Source organism: Halichoeres trimaculatus, unplaced genomic scaffold (genome assembly GCF_033239565.1).
Source record: "Halichoeres trimaculatus isolate MK-OKI-2021-1 unplaced genomic scaffold, fHalTri1.1 fHalTri1_scaffold_24, whole genome shotgun sequence".
Taxonomy (NCBI): domain Eukaryota; kingdom Metazoa; phylum Chordata; class Actinopteri; order Labriformes; family Labridae; genus Halichoeres; species Halichoeres trimaculatus.
Window position 1 is genome coordinate 4,258,420 of NW_027437202.1, and position 21,383 is coordinate 4,279,802.

Consider the following 21,383-nt stretch of genomic DNA (forward strand, 5'->3'; position numbering starts at 1 on the left):
AAAGGGCTATTATAGTGCACATTTTTGGCTCTTTAGGGGGCATGTTAGCATGCATTTTTGCTCCTATGAGGGTACTATAGGGCAGTTTTTGCGATCCAAGAGGGCACTTTTTCATGCGTTTTTTTGCTCCTAAGAGCTAGCAGGTTTTGGCCCCCAAAAGGGAACTTTGGTGGGCATTCTGGCTCCAAAGATGGCAGTTTAGTGGGTGCTGTTTTTGCTACCCAAGATGGCACTTGATTACAGGTTTTTGTTCCCATTAGGACACTCAAGCGTGCAATTTGGCTCCAAAGAAGGCAGTTCACTGGGTGTTTTTTTTTTTGCAAAGTATGAGTTTTTGCTCTTTTTGCACTTTAGCGTGCTTTCTGGCCCCCAAAAGGCCATTATAGCCCACATATTTGGCTCCCTAAGGGGCACGTTAGCTTGCAGTTCGGCTCTGATGAGGGTACTAAAGGGCAGTTTTTGCCATCCAAGAGGGCACTTTTTCATGTGTTTTGACGTCCAAGAACTAGCAGGTGTTGGCCCCCAAGAGGGCACTCTAGTAGGCATTTTGGCTCCAAAAAGGGCAGTTTATTGGATGTTTTTTTGCCACCCAAAAGGGCACCTGACTGTGGGTTTTGGCCTCACATGGGGCACTGTAGCATGCATTTTGGCATTAAAATGTGCGCTTTAGTGGGTGATTTTGTTTCCACACAAGTAAGTACTAGAATGTGGGTTTTGCCTCCTATGAGGGCACTTTAGCGTTCATTTTTGGCTCCGACAAGTGCACTTGAGCATTTATATTGGCTCCAAAGGGGGCAGTTCAGTAGATGTTTTATTTGCTACCCAAGAGGGCACTTAAATGTGGGTTTTAGCCACCATGGGGACAATTTAGCATGCTTTTTGGCCCCCAAAAGGCCATTATAGCGCACATTTTTGGCTCCTTAGGGGGCACGTTAACATGCATTTTGGTTCCTATGAGGGTACTTGGGGGCAGTTTTTGCCATCCAAGAGGACACTTTTAAATGTGTTTTGACTCCCAAGAGCTAGCAGGTGTTTCCCCCCAAGAGGGCACTCAAATCTGGGTTTTGGCCACCGTGAGAGCACTTTAGTGTGTGTTTTTGCTCCTATAAGGACACTTTAGCGTGCTTTTTGGCTCCCAAGAGGGCACTTTAGGTGTGTTTTGTCTCCTTAGTGGGCTCTTCAATGAACTGAAAATTTTAAAAAAAGATACAGCATTAAATTAAACACAAGTGCTGACGCATGGAATAAAAGCTAAAACAGAAACTGACACTAAGAAGACTAAGACACAGAGCTGAAAACATTAGCACATCATTATAACCAGCTTAATGTCAGAGGGAAACGGCCGCACTGTGAGTATGTAGATGCTCCTACCTGCCTCCTCCTGCTCGATAAGCACAAACAAAACAAGCACTTCCTATGTTTCACACTCTCCAAGTATGAATATGTATGCTGCCTCCGAGCGCTCTATGTTTTGGAGTCTGTTTGGAAACCAGTGCCCACGTATCCTCCACGTCCTCAGGCAGACACAACCTGTTCGCTCTCAGGTTGATGATGAGATGATGGATGATTCCAGTTCATTCTGTGGATCAGAGACCTGGAGTTTTCAGACTGCTAATGACCTCCTTTGTTTGTCCCTCTCTCCCTCTCTGTCTCCTTCTCAGGGCCGCTGCACGCGAGAGAACTGCAAATACCTCCACCCGCCTGCTCACCTCAAGACGCAGCTGGAGATCAACGGGAGAAACAACCTGATCCAGCAGAAGACGGCGGCGGCCATGTTGGCGCAACAGATGCAGTTTATGATCCCCGGCACCACCATGCAGCCTGTGGTTAGTGGGAGAGTTCAGTGTGAAGCTTAACCTCCACTTTGTCCCTGTTGCATGCTGATTATTAATGACGTGGCTCCTTAAAAGTTGCTGTCAAACTTGAGAGAAAAAAGTCGTTATTATTCAAGAATCTTTTTATGTAAAGAGGCTGCAGATTCAACCACCTTTCAGTGGAATATTCTCCAATTCTGGAGTCTTTCCAGAGCTCTGCGGTCGTGGTCTCAAGGTTTCCCAGAACAAAGAGTTTCTCTTAATCAATCGAGAATCTTCTCAGAATCGTGACATTTACTGAGAATTTCCCTTTAAGTCAAGACCAGATCGTGGTAAAGATAAAAGCTGTTCACAAAGCAACTTCAGAGAGCTCAAGTGAAAGCCGTGATGAGTGGTTCGAAGAGGCTGATGAGTTTCTGAAGAAGTGGAAGAAATGTCCTCCAAACAGAAGAAGAAGGAGAAAGTTAATTACGAAAGCTGATCTGCTTCGTTTTTAAAGCATTTGTCAGGTGATAAACATTTGAATTATGGGTATTTCAACAGAGGTGTGAAGTAAGTTTTGGATCTGATTCAGCGATGAGCCTCAGATTACACTCTTTGTACACTTCAGGCGAGTAAGGTCATGATTTGTTCCCACATCTGTTAATGAGACGCCCTTGAGCGAAGCGCGGATCCCGCCCCCTCCCTGAAAGTTGCTCAACAGACAGCGGTGCACTGTGGTAGCGCTGGGCGGGTGCCAGGTGTGAACGTGTTTCGCTGCATTGATATGAGGCGTGGTGTCGCTGCGAAAAGAACATGCAAGCTAAGCGAAATCATCTCTGGGATACACAGAGGTTAAAAAAACACAACTCGTCTCTTGTTTCGACTTTTTGCATCCGTTTTTCTGTCTCCTTCCTGTTTCTGTGTCTCACCCTCCCCATCATCCATCATTCTTCATCTCCCATCAAAGTATTTCTTTCACTCCCGTCGGCTTTTTTAATTAAAAAGAGCCAGGATTTCTTACATTTCTCTTTCTCTCCACCTGCAGCAGACTTTCCCGGTCAGCCAGGGCCTGGGCTCCAGCGCAGGTTTGAGCTACACACCTTACCTGACTCCCATGTCGCACAGCATGGGCCTGGTGCCCACAGACATCCTGCCCAGCACGCCAGTTATCGTCCCCGGCAGCCCGCCTGTGTCAGTGACCGCCGGCTCCTCTTCGAATCAGAAGCTGCTCCGCACGGACAAGCTGGAGGTGACGCAGAAATCATTACACTTCTCCTCCCTTTCCTCTCCTTGAGTGTGAGATCATGTTCCCTTTAACAGAAACAATTACAGCTTGTATCAGAAAGATGATTTAAAAACGGATTGGATGTAATTACAGTGATTTAAGTTGGAATATGCTCAACACAAACTGCTACTTGCCAGACAGGGATGATTACGACATCTTCAGGCGTCTCCCTGCGGGCTCTCTCTGAATGAGAAAAGCTGGGTGATTGTGAAAGAGTGCATAAAGGGGGATTATTTTTTCAGCACGTTTATAAAGATAAACAATAATCTCCCAAAGACCTGGAGGTGATGCGTAGGTGTGTGCCTGTATGTGTTTTTCTCCGGGAGTGCTATCACTTAGCAACTGAATGAAGTTGGCTCTAATGAAACAGCATCCCTCAGAGACACGGAGCCCACACACAGCCCCGCATGTGTGTGTGTGTGTGTGTGTGTGTGTTTTAATGTTGCATTTCGTTGTGTGAAAACGTTCTGAGTGCGCCCCAGAGTGCGAGTCAAAAGCAGATCCCCCCCTGTGATTACATTCAAGCCTCTTAACGGTTAAACACAGACTGTTTCAGTAATTGTTCAATCATCGGGTTTTGGCACACGCTGCAGTTTAGTTTCACGGTGTTAAGGTTCAAAACTTAATTTACCGTCTTTTCTTTAAAAAACGCTCGGTGCCAGTCTGGTGCTGCTGAATAAAATCAAACCTTTGAGTACGCCACCTACACGAGCAGAGCCCTCATTTATTTGCAGCAGCTACTGTTTATATCACAGAGTCAGATACTTATTCTGAAAGTTCTTCACCATCTTTTCATCTTTACCATTTTGAATAAAGCTTGCAGACTTCAAACTGTTATCTGGGGTTTTATAACTGCTTATGCAACCTTGTAACTTTGATACCGCAGCCTTTATATGTCGGGACAGGAACCTTTACTTAAAAGCTGCGTTTCCACCAAGCAGCCCGGTTCAGTTCAGTACGGTTTGGCACGGTTTGGTGCAGTTAAGACTGATTTGTTTGCGTTTCCAAACTGTGCCCTCTTGTGGTAGGTGGCGTGTAAGCCAGATGGCTAAAGCCGCAGATGTTAAACAATAGCGTGACGCCTAGCAGCGCAACATAGTTTGCCCCGCTAATAAATCCAACGAAGAAGAAAAACGTGACAAACCTTTCAACCTCTCTGTGATTAGCACGTAGCTCTTTGATACAAAGAGCTACACAAGTTTTGTTTGTTTCAGGAGGAATACAGCTGCTGTCACACGGTAAGTGACAATTCTTTCGACCAATCAACCGTCTGCAGTGTTGTTGCTCCACCTTCCGGTTAGCGGTTTAGTCTGGCACCCATACGAAAGGGTCCAAAGAGTGGGACAGCTCGTCTCGGTTATTTGGGGATCTGTCTCGTGATATGTCAGTGGAAACGCCACAAAATGCACGCTGGACAGAGACGAACCAAACAGGTCTGCTTGGTGGAAACGTGGCTTTATAGGTACCGACCGAATTCTGTCAAAAGTACCAAGTACCAATTCATGTAAAACTAAAAGGTACCATGTTTAAGTACCCAAATGCATCCATGTGACTGTGAAGGAGTGGAAGAGTTGGTTATTTTCAATGCTAGACGTGAACACAACATTCCAAGGTTATATATTATAGACTAAATATGCTAAATTGAAAAATTGTAACATTTCATCACTAAACAAAATTATATTTTTTTGCCATAAAAACACAAAAAAAGTACCAAAAATTGGTACCTTTGAGTACCGGTACCAATTGCCAGGTACCGGGTATCAATGTGGTTTCAGCCTGTTAGAAACTCTGATGCAGATTTTACTCATGTTTTGTGTCTTTGTGTGTTTTTTTTTCTCTTTCTTTGTGCGTGAATACACGTCTCCATCTGTCTGCGTCTGCATCCATTTGTTCGTCTCTCCTGCCCCCAGGTGTGCCGTGAGTTCCAGCGGGGCAACTGCGCGCGCGGCGAAACCGACTGCCGCTTCGCCCACCCGAGCGACAGCCCCATGATCGACACCAGCGACAACACGGTCACCGTCTGCATGGACTTCATCAAGAGCCGCTGCTCCCGCGAGAAGTGCAAGTACTTCCACCCGCCGGCCCACCTGCAGGCCAAGATCAAGGCCGCCCAACACCAGGCCAACCAGACAGCTGTGGCCGCGCAAGCCGCCGCCACGGCTGCAGCCATGGTGAGAGCACAGCCACAGCCAAACAAATACTTACTCTTGTACTAACCATTCAAATCTCATACAGTTTCTGCTTGGTTAGCGTACTTATAAAGCCTGAGCTTGTAGTGTCTGGACGGGACAATAAGGCTGTTTTACAGCGCCTATATACAGAACACCTTGAACTTTTGGAAAGCAGCTTAGCCTTTCATTACTTTCTTCAGGGAGGCTTTTTACAGCGCTGAATTACAGGTTATTATTGGAGATGTTACGATCATAGAAAAGAAAGTAAACCCAATAAAATCTGAAAACATTCATATCAGCAGAGGGATACAGACTGTAGCTACGAGCCAACTTTAAGACCCACCCTAACAACAGATTTGAGCACCTTAGCGCCTTAAACTAAACATATAACCACTGAGTAAATGCAGCTTCATCGTAAATCATCTAATTTTAACAACATATAGACTCATGCTGTTGATGATGACGCCTACGGTAACATAAAATGTGGAGCACTGCTTTATTATCAAACAACCCCACCTCCAGCACTCTCCAGCGTACGATTCAGCAGCAGTCGCCCCAAAGAGAGGCTGCTGTATACAATAAACAGGCTTTAGTGAGACCTAAACGCATCACTATAATGCTGCAAGAACAATCTGTTATTATCTCACTGCAGTCTGCTTTTATTTCCCAATGCCCTTGGTACATACAGAGACAATGTGCTGCCTCACCCCCCTCCCCTCCCCTCACCTCCCTCCTTGCTCTCAATGATAAGTGCGGCTCTCTGCAGATCAGTGCAAATTGAATCAGGGATGGATGAGGATGTAGCCTCACGGGTGAGTTGAGGAGGTGGGGGTGGTGGTGTGTGCGCCCTCCTCTGCCTTTAGCTGGAAAATTACCCCAACAGGATGAGGACAGACAGTAAAACAGACAGACAGGTTTGGCAGTGTGTCCCGGTTGTGCCCCTTCCTCCTTCCTCAGGAGTCGCTTTTTTTTTTTTCAATGGTCCTTTGGCTGCTGCACTCGCACACCTTGTACTGCGCCAGTGTGCTGACTGACTTTCTCCTCCTCCATGGCATGGGCATGCTTAACGCGTTGCACATACCTGTCTCTCATTGGCTGGCTCCATCGCTGCTTGCTCCCTCCTGTCCTTCCTCCATTGAGTACACAGTGTGTCAGAGCGATAAGGCCACTTCTGGTTAGTTTTAACACTTTGTAGGAACTGCATGAGCGTTAAAACCACTAAGTAGTCCTGGATTGAGTAATCCACTTAGTTTGATCACGTCTTTCAAGATATGTTAGATAGGATTAACTGGATTCAGGTGCAGATTTAAAGCAGAAACCCTGATAATTTTACGTGTTTTGTCCACAGGGCGGCGCCAAAATCAACACAAATTTAAAGATCCTCACAATTACTCTAGATAACTCAACTTTGGTTGATAATATTTTATGGGGACGGATTAATTTTGAGTATTTTTACCATGTCACCTGCTGATGCTCTACTACCTGGATGCAAACAAGCACAGGATCAATCAAGCCTACTGAAAGAGTTAAAGTTTACATTGTGCAACATTTTAATCTGTATTTTTAAGAGTTTTAAAGAAACAACAAAATGTCATAAAAACACAACAGCAGCACTTAAATGTATCATCATCATATACCTGCACCCTCAGATCGATAACTTCCTTTTCTCCTCCACAAACGAGCCGTTAATCCTCCTCCTCTCACTCCTCCGTGTTCCTCTTACACCTCTGTTTATCAACTTTATGACCCAATCCCCCGTTTACCATCAGCAGTTACAAGCCAGAGCAGAGGTGAGCCAGGTTAACCTCAGGACAATGACTTGTTTAGTCAGCATCTATAATCCAATTTTCTTTTAGCTTAAAGCTGAAGCCTTTTTATTGAGACACATAAAACCTGTACTCCTGCACAGAGCTAATATTATTACCCATAATTCACTTTTTTAAATCTAGAGAAAATAGGTTTAAGTGTATTGTAGGTAAGGTTACACATTAACTGATAGAGTTACAGTAAGATCCCATTAGAGAGATGATCCTGTTTTACTGTGCCACATTATGTGTTGCTTGCCGTGCTGTGATCTCTGAATGCAGTCATCTTTTGCTTTTTGTGTCACTTCAGAAGGCCATCTTTTATTTTAACTAACCATGTTAGCATTAGCGGCAGAGCATTAGCGTCCTCTCTAATAGAGTGCAGGGTGATAAAATCCACATATATGAAGCAGGAGGCTTGTGCATGGACCCCTTAAGTGCTGCGCTCATTACATCCATGTCATCTTTTTTTCTCAGCTGTGACATGAAATGTGAGGAGAGTTGCAATAACACAAAATAATCATATTTTAGATTTTTAAACATGTGTTTTTACACAGGAGGAGTGAAGGAATAAACAGAGCTCCACATTATCTGTGCGTTGTGTCACCTCTTAAAGCTCCCTGATCAAACTATCACGCCACTTCCTCTCAGATATGAAAAGTTTACCAACTAGCATTCGACTTAAACCATCACAGAAAAGGATATGGTTACTCTGACTGTCCTGCAGAGATGCCAGTTGAAAAAATGTGATTTTTGCTATAGACACTTATTGATACCAATATATCTATGAAATGTAAGCTAACAGATAAAAATGCATGATTCTTCGCTTAAAGCTCCTGTGAGGAATCTTGAGCTGGCAATAAAACACACCAAAACTCAACCTGTTGATGCTATATGACAGACAAAAGCAAAAAAAAAGCTTATCAGGAAGAAGATTTTTTTTTGTTTTTTGTATATTTCAATATTTTGTTTGCTAACTGCCGCTGTCGCAGGGTCCATGTCAGCCACATGCTGCAGTAACAGCCTCCAACACAAAGATTTACAGCAAACCACATGTTCCACATTCAAAACAAAGCAGGAAGAGATTATTTGTTGAAATATCGCAGAAATTTGTTAATTTTCTCCAGAAGGGGGCGCCAAATCCAACACACTCTTCCTTACAGGAGCTTTAACGTCTTCCATCCCAGTCTTGTCGTGGGTGTTTCCCTCATTACGCAGAGCCCCAAACCTCCTCACATCCTCCCAGAGTGCTCAGTAATTATTGTTTTGAACAAAGAGAACACTTACTCAGCCCTCTATTTATCATCTGGATCAGCTGTATTTACACCACTGCTTCTTCTTCTTCTTCTTCTTGCATAGATGTTCAAAAAGATGATTTACTTGTTCAGAAATACTTCTACATGCTTTCCCGGTAGATTTGATATACATCATAGACTCTTGCTCTTTTTTTTTAACAAAAAGTTAATATAGATGCTTTTTTTGCTTTTGTACTAATTCAAAAAGTGTTTCTTTAAAAGTAAACAAAACAGTTTTTTGTTTATGTGCATGCCTATTGTTTTGTATGTGGTATACTTGCATTTTCAGATTATTTTTTGTTTTTGTTTTTTTCCTTCTCACCTATCCACAATGCAATGCTGTCCCCCATGACGCACCTCTGCTTGCTGTTACCTGTATGTTAATACGCTTGAATCCCATTGGCCCACTGCCATCATGTGCTCGCTGCCTGCTAATTAAAGACTCAGTCGACTGCCAAAGCAATGAAGCGACCCCTCGAGGCAACTGTAGACCTGGTACTTTGACCTTTCACCTTTTGCTTTGCATGTAGCTTCTTTAATTGTACTGTAGCCACTCACAAAAATTTAAGTTGGCTCTTTTGTTTTTGTGAAAGACTCTTAAAAGTACAAATATTTTTATTTATGATCACCACTCTAGATGTGTTTAATGTTTATTAACTGTAATGTAATGTTAAATGTAACTCTAAAGTCTTTGAATGCCTTGCTATGGTGTAGTTTCTCATTGTCTTTGTGATAGTTACAGCAACTTTTCATGTTTGCCTTTTGGTGCTGTGCATAGACAAATAAGAGATTTACAAATATCACTCTCTGGTGTTTGTTTACATTACAAATGTACTCTGCTTCTGTCATGTGTGTGTGTGCGTGTGTGTGTGTGTGTGTTTTGGGTGGACAGGCGTTCCCCCACGGCGTCCTCCAGCCCCTACCAAAGAGACCAGCACTCGAGAAGAGCAACGGAGCCAGCTCCCTGTTCAACCCCAGTGTTTTGCACTACCAGCAGGCGCTGGCCAACGCACAGCTCCAGCAGCCCGCTTTCTTTCCCACAGGTAAGAGCACTCCTGTAAGAATGCTGAGCATGCAACACACACACACACTCTCCATCACAGTTTTAAACATCTGTGTGTTTGGGGTTTAATCTCACATCCTACTGACTGTATAAAAAAATGGATGACACGCCTCCACCTCCTGGGAAAGTGAAGCCAAAACTCCATTCTTTGCATCAGACCTTGTGCTAACAAAACACACGCTAACCTCGCCGATAAAACGCCATCCATTGTTTCATACAGTCTGCTTTGAGCCCTGACGTTTTAATCATTTCCCAACTTGTGCCACATTAACTTTGATTCCCGGCCTCCAGCTAGGTTAAAGTGTCGATCAGAGCAGTTTATGTGTTTCCTTACCTTTTAAATAAGAATGACACACCTGTCCAGGCAATGTGTGTTTAATCGACTATTTTGAAAAACAAAAGTTCCATTTAAAAGCCAATTTTCTCCCAATTCAGATGAATCCAGGTCTCCATCCTCCCTCCCTGCCTGTTTTTACCCTCCAGACAAAAGCTCTGTCTCTCACAGAAGCTAACTCTAGCTGACGCCCCCCCAGGTCACACAACAAACGAGTTAACAGCGGCTAATGCTGTCGCCTGTAGCCACTCTGAGTCATCACTGGCTCGTCTGTCTACCTGCTCTTTTTGTCTCCCTGTGGTGTGAGACGCCTGAAAGCCCCCCCTCATCCCTCCCTTCCTCCCTCATTCACTCACTCCCTCTGCATCTGTGTGTGGGAAGCAGCCCTGGGTCAAAGTCGTGCATGAAAATCTTTTCTTTAACAAATCTGGCGACTTCCAGGAGTTGGGTTTTTCTATCAGTGTCGGCAGAAAACAGCAGGGAGCAGACGCAGAGACGTTTCACATTTGTAGTGATGTTCCTGGATCAGCATGTGCACGTCGTACTGACACTGCATGATGCTGCTGTTACACTGAAGTTTTATTCCCTCATATTCAGATTTTCCTCTCTTATTCAGGAAATTAGTGGCAGATTTAAGATTGTAAACACACGTCGTGATTCATAATTACTGCTAGAGTTGATCTGTAATCCAGCATTTTTAATAATTTCCTGCACAGCCCAGCCCTCAGATTGTGAATGAAGAAGCTGCGTAGGAGTTATTTTTCAAGGTTTTGACAGATTGTAGAGTCTAGGATCTAAATGTCTTTAGCTCCGTTTCCACCAAACCGTTAAGTACGGTACATCTCAGCACGGCACACTTTTTTTTCAAACAACATTTTATCAAATTTTAACCATACCATCTTTATTTTTAAAGCACTTTTAAAAACAACCACAACTGTAAACAAAGTGCTGTACAGGTAGATAAAACTAAAAAGATGAAAACAGACACATACAAGAAAAAATACTAAAAACATCTAATAGCAAATAAAAGATTGGGCAAAGAAATTAAGTCTCTCCGAGGTTAAGAGCCAAATAATAATAGGTAAAAAATAGGAGTTTTAAAAGTAAAAGTTAACATATAATAATAAAAAAACATACAAATAACATAGACCTCAGCAATAGAAAAAATGTATTACTGTACTAGATAAGAAAATGATAATAAAATAATAAAATAATATAGAGACAGGATGAAAATAATGACAAAAAAAATCAACAACAACAGCAAAAATAATAGAATAAAAATATCAGTGACGTAAGTAAATTAAGACAAAATTATAATTGAAATGGCAGCTGCCATGGCAACTTTTACAGCATTTCCACTGACTAATCCCAGGACAGATCCCCAAATAACTGAGATGTTCTGTCCCACTTCTTGGGACCCTTCCTTCGAGGTGCCGGACTAAACCGATCTGATTGGTTGAAAGAATCGTCACTTCCTGTGTGACAGCGGCTGCTATATTCCTCCTCGTGGCTCACAGACTTTTCTGAAACAAAGCTTGATTGTTCTTTGTAACAAATAGCCACATGGAAATCACAAAGAAAACAAATTGCTGGATGTGTTGTTCGCATTTTTCATCTTTGTCGGATTTAGGGATGGGAGAAAAAAATCAAAAATCAATAAATCAGGATTCTTTGTCAAAAAGTTTTTTTTTTTTTTTTTAAACTCTTAATTTCAGTCTTTGTTTATAAACTGGATTGGAAAAAAGTTTCCACTTTTCTCCAGCAGAGGGCGTTTTATAGGAAACTATGGCTCCTGATATAATCTGTAGACATCATCATCATCATCACTTTTCCACGTGGTCTGGTGTTAAAGAAGTAAAATAGAAATCTCAAAAATCATACATATTGAAGAATCCTAATTTGAATTGAATTAGCATAGCCCTAGTTGGATTTATTAGCAGGGTACACTGTGACTTGCTGTTATTGAACTGCGGCTATCAGCATCCGGCTTACATGCCGCTGACCACAAGGAGGCAGGGTTAGCTTAACCAACCAACCTGTACCGAACCGTACTTGGTGGGAACAGCTTTCATTGATCATGTCGTCCATCTTTTCATACAGTCTTTCCTTCACACTCTACATCAGCTTAACTCGACTGTACCTGATCCTGCGTTAGCCTCATTAAGTGGCTGACACTGTAACAGCAGCATCCAACCTTTTTGTCCTGTCTAACCTTGGTCTCCTCCCTCAAATTAACCCATTTATTTACTCCTCTCTCTCTCTCCCCCTCTGTCTCCCCCCCTCACCCTCTCTCTGTCTCTCTCTGCATGAACACAACAGGGTCAGTCTTGTGCATGACTCCTGCTAGCAGTCTTGGTAGGTCCTGACCTTCCCTTTGCTCTCTCACACACACACTGTTTGTATGATGAAAGCGTGGGGGTGGGAGGGGGTCCGAGGGGGAGATATCTGCAGCCCTTACAGGTGAGACAAAAGGTCATCGCTCCACCTCCTGCGGTGGAGATAAAAGCTGATGAAATGTGCTTTGGACTGTTTTTTCCTTCAGCCCTGAGATGTGATATGATTCACACTCCTCATGTCCGTTTTGTATCACCTGGAAGAGTTGTGAGTCAGTTCTCGTCCTCCCTCCCGCTGACTCTCGCTAATGACTGTTTGTTTATGATAAAAATAGTCGTGTGGATGAAATACTGCATACTGATCTGTTCTTAAGACGTAGGATAGTTACTGTCTGTTTGCTGTGCTGTGTTTGGATCAGGAAATTTAAATCAGTTTCCCAGAGAAATTATTTTCAGTGATGACGCTGGAGATATTTTCTTTGCTGGAAGGGGATGGGAATTACAAAAAGTCTGCTAACCTACGGGTTAAACATTTGGAAAGGAGGATTTTCTTTTCCTTTTTTATTATTACTTCTATTTCTAACAGATCGCTTCAGCTGGAAAAGCTGTGATGGCTGCATCTTGATATTCCAGGAAGTTTTATACTTTTTTTAAAACCAGGAACAGCTGCTAAATCCTTCCTCTGTTTATAGTTAAAGTCAGGAGATGAGATGTTAGACACACACTTAAAAAAAAAAGGTGCAGCCATCCCTGCTTCCTGTATTTCTCAGTTCGTCATTCGAACCTAAAATATTTACGATCAGAGCTCCATGTTTTGTTTTTCTGCATCGTCCTCCTGTTCGACTCATTTCGGAAAAACAAATTCCCATCCCCGCTGCCAAAAATGTCACTGAGTCATTGTAATTGGTGTCTTGTGTTTTTCAACTTCTCTGGGAAAGAAAAAAAAAATTCAGCAAACTGATTTTCCGTATAAATTTCCTTATTTGTGATTGTAATCAGCTTCTCTCCTCTTGTTTTTTTGTTTCTTATTTTTTCTCCCATGCTCTCTTTTTGTTCTTTCTTTCTTCCTGTCCTCCTTTTGCTTTGCATTGTGAATGGTTGCATGCCATCTGCCGGTGTAACCCTAACGATGGCTTGCTGGCTCTCTGTAACATCCGCCACCACTCCAACCACCACCACCATCATCAACATCAACAAATGATACCGTCGACAACACACACTCACACGCATCCCAACGAATGCCATGGTTACCATAACGCTCCACCTACCTGTCCATTGCTACCACTTCCCTCCCTTCCCCCTTCTCCCCCACCCTCAAAACAAAGTCCCAATGATGTACAGTGCTACGCCTGCTACTGTCTCTGCAGCAACAACTCCTGCCACAAGTGTCCCCTACGCAGCAACAGCACCAGCCAATCAGGTTTGCTCCTTTTAAAGCTTTCTTTCATCAGTCCCCGGAGCTCTGAATAAGTGCTGCTATCTAATAGCCAGCTGCAATAACCTGCAGCTGAGCCTCCACCCCTCCCTAGACGCCCCCTTTCGCCTGCACTGGGCGCGCTCACTCTGGCATTAAAGCCTGAGTGTGCATCTTAAAGAGGGGGTACCTGCGTTGGAAACTCCCAGAAAGCACTTCTTCAGAGCTCCCACATTTGCAAAGTAGTAGTTGTGTTGTGTTGCACTACTTCCTGGTTTTGTTTTGCATGTTTTAAGTTTTATTTTCCACTTTTTCTTGTTGTCAAAAAAGCCTCTCCATCTGCAGCAGGGGGCGTCATTTGTACTGCTTGTGTGCTACGCAAACACATTCAAGCAAATACATGCAGGCTACTTCTGAAGCATTTAACAGCTGACATGTTGGTTTTTCTCCCCCCTGTTCCTAGTTTCACCTTGTTTCCTCCCCGTAGTTTTGAGATAAGAGGGAGAATAAATCAAGAGAGGAAGCGGTTACAGGCCATGCTTGTCAGGGTGAGACAGACGCAGGAGGAATGATCACAGACGCTGTCTAAAAATGGCCCCTCTGATCGGCGGCTCTCCTGTTGCTGCATGTCAGCAGGAGCCAGGGAAGCAGGGCCAGCGTTTTGAATGCCAGAGTGACGCACATGCGCCCCCCGTTTTAAACCTGGAAATTTCAACACAATGCTGGCACGCCGGCCTCCTGCAGCTGGCAATCATTTACCAGTGGTTAAGAGCAGAGGTGCTTTGAGGACACGCAGATGAGAAGTGTTACACAGGTCGACGTGTTGCGCAACAAAGAGTGCAAAGAGGGTGGACGTTCAAGACCCTCAGAAATAGATTTTCTTGGATTTGTTTTCATTCATCTCACAATCTGTTTTTTTTTAGCGTTATTAGCTTGATTTGCTGGAGTAACAATCGAGAAGCAAAGCCTGACAGCCAAACAGCCACAACAGCTCCCATCTGGACACCAATAGAAAGCAGGTGTCATGGTAGAAAATTAATAAAAACAGCTTCACACTGAGAGAAATTCCTCTGAGATCTCTCATCAAAACGAGGGGTCTGCTTCCCCGCTACCTCGTGCTTTATTGCCCCTCACAGGCCAGCCGTGCGCTCACTTCCCGTGAGTCACCGTCTCTTCTTCCTGTAATTGGCATGCAGCAGCAGTAGCAGCAGGAAGCAGAGCTGCTCTTTAAAGATGCATGTGGGACAAGGAGCTGGAGAAACACTGACGTCAGCCCCTCGCTGTCTGTCTCCTTCGCCCTCCTCCTCCTCCTCCCTCCTGGCTCTGCTTAAAGATCACTCAGCGAGGACACGGTTAAAGTCTGATCACCTGATGCGCTGCATACAAATACGCATCTTGTCTCCCTCTTTTTTTATGAGTCTTTTTGGAGGCACATGCTGTTTTTCCTTGAGAACATCCAAGTGCTGCTGCGATTCCTCCGTCGGGGTTGTTTATTTACAGATGAGTATAAAAGCCAGGGAGGTCAGTTATTATTAAAAACTGTTTTTTTATTCACCTGGAACTTAATGAAATTCATAAACAGTGATAAAGTTGCAGATAAAGTTGTCTCCTTGTCATATAAACAGTTATATTGTGAGGTTGTGGCGCCATCTGCTGTTCAAAACCAGGCATTACACCACTCTGACAGGCTGTATGTGCTCACTCTGGCTGATAAGATAAGAAAGAAACAGATCACAGCTCATCCCAGAGAAAACAGCCCTGTGTGTTTGTTTTAACCCACCTGTGGTACCAGACGGGTGGGGTTTACTCACCTACCAACCCATCTGGCGCTCTGTGATGTTTCTCATAACGCCATGCAGAGCAGGCTCCTCCTCTCCGCCTGCGCACATCACACTCCCTCCCTGATGTGTGATGTCACCAGTGGCTTCTGTCTGTTGTTTATTAACCGACGCGTGCGGCAGCTCAGCCCGAAGCTCCTCTACCTCCTCCCCTCCACATGATCAGTCTCCTTCCTCTGTTTCTTCTCTTTCTTTCTTTCTCTGTCATGTGTTCGATGAGAGTCCTACAGAGAGGACACACGGCGGTGGTCAGACCTGGGTCAAACGCTGTTTGCTTACATCAAAAGTAATAAAACGCTTTTATGTTCTTGGAGGAATAATTCAGAGTTGAAAAGCAGAAGCAGGAAAACACCAAGTGCAAAGTCTGCGCCGTGTTTGGACAGAAATCCTTTAAGAAAGCTTCAAAACAAACAGGCTTTGGTTTTTCGCTCCAGACTAAACAAAGAGGCATCGCTGCACACAGCTTGTTGACACTTTGCAGATACCTTCACTCACTTGAAGTTGTTGAGAACTATCGCTTCAAAAGGCGCAACAAGCCGTGTCAAAGAAGCTGTTTCCTCACCGTTCTCGTGTCAGAGGTCTCAGGATGCTCAAACAAAGCACGAACCACGTCTGAAACAAGAGTGTTTCTACTCCATCCAAGTAGCCGCTGCTGTGTGAAAAAGCCTCCTCTTGGCCGCGTCCCCATTCGCTTCTCGATCTCCCTCCAAAAGCTCTGGCTTTGTAGTCTCACACCTGTGTTTTAGAGCTGAACAGATGGATCCAAACCTGGGTGAAACTTGCAGAAAGCCTGCAGGGAAAACGGTTTTAGTCTGGTTTTAGAGTTTACCTTTAAAGTCGCAAACACTGTTTGACCCAGATCTCCCAGAGACACAGCACACAAAGCAGCTCCTCTTTGTTGTTTTGTAATGTATCTATAATGAACAATGACTTTCTCATGCCATGGTGATGCGTGTACATCAAACATTTGGGTGAATTAACCTCAATCTGAGACGAGCTAATCTCTATTTCCTGTTTTTGTCTCCTCCTCCTGCAGATCATCCTGAAGTAAGCGTCAGGAAGGGAACGGAGTGTCACGAAGCTGCACTAGGAAACCCAAAACAGCCCCTGTGTAAATACTACCTTACCTCTCCATTAGAGGTCCAGCAACCTGCATGCTAAGAGTGTAACACTTCAATTTAACCGTAAGAACTGCAGTGCCGGTGTAACACACACACATTCACACACACACAGAAAAAAAGATATATACTGTATGTATTGCTAGAAACTACTCTTATGTATAGGATGACATACATAGCAAACACACTATAGAGGTCATTTTAACAACCCAAAGTACCGCCAACCCCTCTCTTTCGTATTTATTCTGCTGCACAGCGATCATCTCTTTGGTTTGCGCTGGAAAAAAACAGCAAGTCACAGAAAAACCCGTGCACAACGAGAACGCTCTCATCTTGCATTCTTTATCTCTGCAAAAGTTGAATGTCCGGCCCCCTGATGCTGTTAAGATGCCATGATGAAGCTTTTCCTCCCCCCTCCTCTCTCCGGAAACACCTCGCCAAAGCTCGGGAGAGGTCGGTGGGATCAACCTGCCAGAGAAAACAAAACGAAACACATTTCAGCACCCTGATCCATTCTTTCCTCTTTTTGCCATCACGAAAGCTGCTCGGAGTGAACCCTTTATTTGTCCTACTGAAGATTGTGCACGGATTTTGCATGTAGTTTGGTCTGGGGGGAGAAAGTGCCCGGATAGTCCTTACTGGAAAAAAAAGTCTGTGCCAAGGGCTTCTCAGAGCTTGAGGTACCAAGCCTTGTGTGTGTGCATGTGTCCGCATCTGGAGACTGATGGTCTGCCGGCAGACTGGGACTTGAAGCAAGGTCCAGAAGGAGACGACAACACCAGAGGAGGGTTCCTGGGGGAGGGGGGACTTAAGTGCTAAGACTTAACAAAATGAAAACTAAAAAAAAACGGTGCATTTGACGACGTTCGTCAAGCATAAGATGACTTGAACTTCGACTGGAGGGCTATCTGTGACCGTCGGTTGTCCTGTCCAACCCTACTATCACCGGTAATCCTGTTCCATTTTAGAAAAACTGTAGAAGTGCCTAAAATATGCTCATCAACACACACACTCACACTCACACATCCGCTTAAAAGTCCCAGACTGCGTGGACTTTTCAAGGGGACATCACAGAAACAGTAACTCATCCTGAACATCACAAGTGACTTTATCGGAAAAGAAGTTAAAGAAATCGACAAATCAAAACTAGCTTTGTAGAATGTTTGGTGACTTTCACGGTGTACCATCGTTTCCTACATGGTTTTATGAATAGTTTACACGAGGAACATGAGTGAGAAAAAACAATGTATTGTAAAACTGTGTAATGTATGTAAAGTGTCTCTTATTTTGAGAGTTTATATCCACGGTTCTAGAAATGTATTCAAAGTTATTTAAAATTTGTGTTGTGTCTATTATCGAGGTATGTTTGAATCCCCTCCACCTCCACCTCCACCTGAACAATCATTCGATTTGATTTCCACCACCCCTCAGCGTGTTTTAACTCATCACTAAATCTTACGTTACAACACTTCTGATGTATTTTCATGGTGCTTGATTAACATCGACAATCCACAGTCACACCCAGAAACAGACTCTCTCATCCACCCTGATCGTCTGCACACGTTTTGATTTGTATGTTGATATTCGTGGACGGTGGTAAAGTTCTATTTTGTTGTAATTTATCTTCTGTTACTCTTGGTCGAATTTTAGTCGAAAAACAATGTTGTTAACTATTTTGAAATGAATGTAATTTATTGAGCTGTGCTACATTCTGCACGGTTTGGTCATTTCAAGGTCTAACCTGTCAGGTCAGCGAGTGAGAAGCCGCACACGTCTCGAGGCGGGGAGGCGGGGCTTAAAAGTCAACCCGCCTGTCGATGAAAGCTACTGGATCTCTTGCCTTCTCATGGATTTAAAAAAAAAAGATGACGGTGTTGCAGTAATGAGCATAGTTATAGAGTTGCTTGTGTTGTTGGGAAAAAAATGTTTATTGTATAGATGACATTTTACCAAAAAAAGAGACGAAAATTTCAAAAAAGATGTACTTTTCACTCTAGTATGATAGTATTTCATAACAATATTAAGTTGTTGCTGTGGCAGCCAAATGTTGCAATTACTAAAGTTGGGTATTTTTGTAAATGACATTGTTAAGTTTGTTTCATTTTGCTAGAACACTGTACACAAGGTAGATTGTAAAGAACATTTCTTATTCCTCACTGAGATTACGACAACGACCTAATATTTTCATTAGCAAATAACAGCCTCTGTAGTGCTGTGACTGTAACACTTAAATAGATTTAAAGTCATCAATGTTGCATAGATTATATATAAATATATAAATATATATATATAAGATCTAAATAATCTATAAATTAATAAGATGAGATGTACAACTCTTCCCCAGACAAAGAGCCTTTAGGTTCCACATTGAGGCATTTTATTCCTATGTATCACTAGAGTTAAGGATTGCACTTTTTACATTGTTTTCAGATGTGATCAGTTGTTTTTTTCCCCTGCAGAAAGAATTTATCAAAAAGCACCCAGAAATAACTTGACATGTTGCATGAGAACATTTCCTTCCTGAATGTGTAAAGAAAAGAAGCCTGTACACAGAAATGTCCTCATTCGGTGACCCACAATGCCCGCTGTGTACGGCATCCTCTTGAAATGTTTTTTATTTTGTTTTGAAAATGTGTCGGCAACGATTGACTGATGGTTTTAAAAAAAAAATGTGAGCACTTTCTGAGCAGTTGGTCAACTGAACAGACTCAGCTTATCCAAAACACTTTGCCTTATCTTGAGTCCATCGTGCTTAAGGTTTTATGTTTTTAGGAGCTCTTTTACCCAATTTTATCAGAGACATCTCTTTCTATCAGACGGCCAAAAGAGGGCGACTGTAACCAAGCTATCAGTCATGCTTCCTCACCTCCCCTCTCCTGTAGCCAGATCTGTCGTTTTTGTCCCATTGCCTTACAATGGACCTGTTTGGAGAACCCTCAGCTTTAGCCAGCAGATGGCGCTACACTGGAGACTGCAGGTTAGGAAGTATGGCTGCTTGTGCCATCTTTTTTTCATATTCCAAAAAAGTAAATTGATAAGAAGACCCTCATTGGATTTATAGTTTCAATGTAATCATTTCTAAATGTATTCTTTTTGCATATATTTTATGTTTCTATAGTCAGATGTTTCTTTGGTTCCAGCAAGATAGTGTAAAATCTATTGAAAGAAAGAAATAAAGAAAATCAAATGACTGCTTTTAGCCTTTACTTCTTATTTGTGTCATGTTTAAATCTTTAGTGTGTGTTTTTATGATGTTTAAAGAAAAAGTTCATTCTGGGATTATAACGGTCCAAACATCCTCTGACTTCAACGTCTGTGGTCCCTCAGAGACCAGTTTGTCCACTTTTAGAACCGCGGCCTGCACATAAATAAACAGATTACAGGCTAATGCACCCTGCAGGCTCTTAATGCTATTGATGCTTATAGGCTCTGTGAGTACAAACACACAGATTTTGACGCTGCGCTCCTTTAAAGGAGGCCTCAGTTTTTCCAGTTTACGCCACTGATGACAGAGGGGTGATAAGGTCGCAGAGTGGAACAAACAAACTCCTTCATTTGTTTTCTGTCACTTCCTGTCACTGCAGTGGAGCATTTTTTAACTCATGTATGAGGGGTTATTAATACCCCTGAAGTGTGCTAACCTGATGTCATCTGTGGAAACAGAGGGCCATGATCCAAGAGGGCAGCAGAGACTGGGCAGTGAGGTAAGTGTGAGTCATAGACTGTTGATGCTAACTGTGTAATTGTGTCGTTTTTTATCTTCATTTATTTAGTTTAATTGTAAGTTTGGGTTTGACTTGAAAACCAAGTTGGAAACAGTGTTTGGAAGCTCTCATTGGTACAGTATGTGGCGTGCACATGGAGGGGGCATGTGTGCAGTTGTTGAAAACAGTTGTGCCCTCTTGGAAGTCAAACACACTAAACTGCCCCCTTGGCTGGCTAAAACATGATACATAGACCTCTTGGGAGCCTTAATGTGCGCTAAGGTGCCCACTTGGGGGCTAAAGCATGTGCTAAAGTGCCCCTTAGCTCTAGTGCTCTATTGCTAAAGCGCCGCTAAAGTGCTCTTTTGGGAACCAAAACACATGCCAAGGCTCCCTCTAGCTAAATTTCCCTGTAGCTAAAGTGCCCTCATGCTAATGTGCCCACTATAGAGCCAAAATGCGCGCTAAGGTGCCCCCCTCCTCAAGTGCCTTTTCCCTAAAGTGTTATCTTGCTCAAGTGCCTTCTTGGGAGCCATAAAGAGCACCAATGTAACCTCTCAGAAAGCCAACTTGGGCCCACTAGGGGGGGCCAAAGCATGTGCTAAAGTGCCCTTTTGCTCAAGTGCCTTCTTGCTAAAGTGCCGTCTTGCTAAAGTGTTCTTTTGGGAACCAAAACACATGCCAAGGGTCCCTCTTGCTAAAGTCCCCTCATGCTAATGTGCCAAAATGCTGAAGTGCCTTCTTGGGAGCCATAATGAGCTTGAATGTAACTTTTTGGAAAGCCAAAACATACTTAATTGACTTTTTAGTTGTCAAAGACACCCTTAATGGCCCTCAAAAACACAAAGAACTTAGCATGCTCTTTGGTGGCAAGAAAGCGCTGGAGGTGCCTGTTTTTTTTCTTTTTGCCCCTGTCCTTGAAAAATCTGTGCACACCACTGCCTTTAATTGCACAATTTGTACATTTTTTCTTTCTTTTTTTTAAATTAATGTATACCTTGCAAACCAGGCTAGCATTAGTGTTTGGTAGCTTAAAATCTAATCAAAAATGTTACACTTCCACCTTCATTCAATCTTTTTTTAATGTGTTGCAGCTTCACATTTAAAATAAAACAACTTTCCTCGTTCTAGAGTGGTAATGTTAGCTTGGTAAGTGGGTTAACTTGTCTGTCATAGCTGTATCCCATCCCAGCTCTCTGTGGCACTAATGACTCTCCATACATTTCA

At 43.2% G+C, this 21,383-nt stretch overlaps 1 protein-coding gene across 11 annotated transcripts in view; it reads left to right on the top strand.

The window, feature by feature from the left end:
• Positions 1–19,642, top strand: part of LOC141785792 (muscleblind-like protein 2a) — a 58,302-nt gene extending 38,660 nt beyond the window's left edge. For 2 of the 11 annotated variants that reach the window (XM_074664302.1, XM_074664303.1), the window contains exons 3-9: positions 1,662–1,826; positions 2,842–3,045; positions 4,992–5,252; positions 8,794–8,847; positions 9,245–9,395; positions 12,069–12,104; positions 16,371–19,642. In XM_074664302.1, the coding sequence (XP_074520403.1) occupies positions 1,662–1,826; positions 2,842–3,045; positions 4,992–5,252; positions 8,794–8,847; positions 9,245–9,395; positions 12,069–12,104; positions 16,371–16,495 (996 nt within the window). In that variant the 3' untranslated portion in view covers positions 16,496–19,642. Of the gene's footprint in view, positions 1–1,661; positions 1,827–2,841; positions 3,046–4,991; positions 5,253–8,793; positions 8,848–9,244; positions 9,396–12,068; positions 12,105–13,407; positions 13,503–16,370 lie in introns of all 11 variants that reach the window. The other 9 variants (XM_074664305.1, XM_074664309.1, XM_074664306.1 and 6 more) reach the window with 9 other exon arrangements.
• Positions 19,643–21,383: the final 1,741 nt, after the last annotated feature.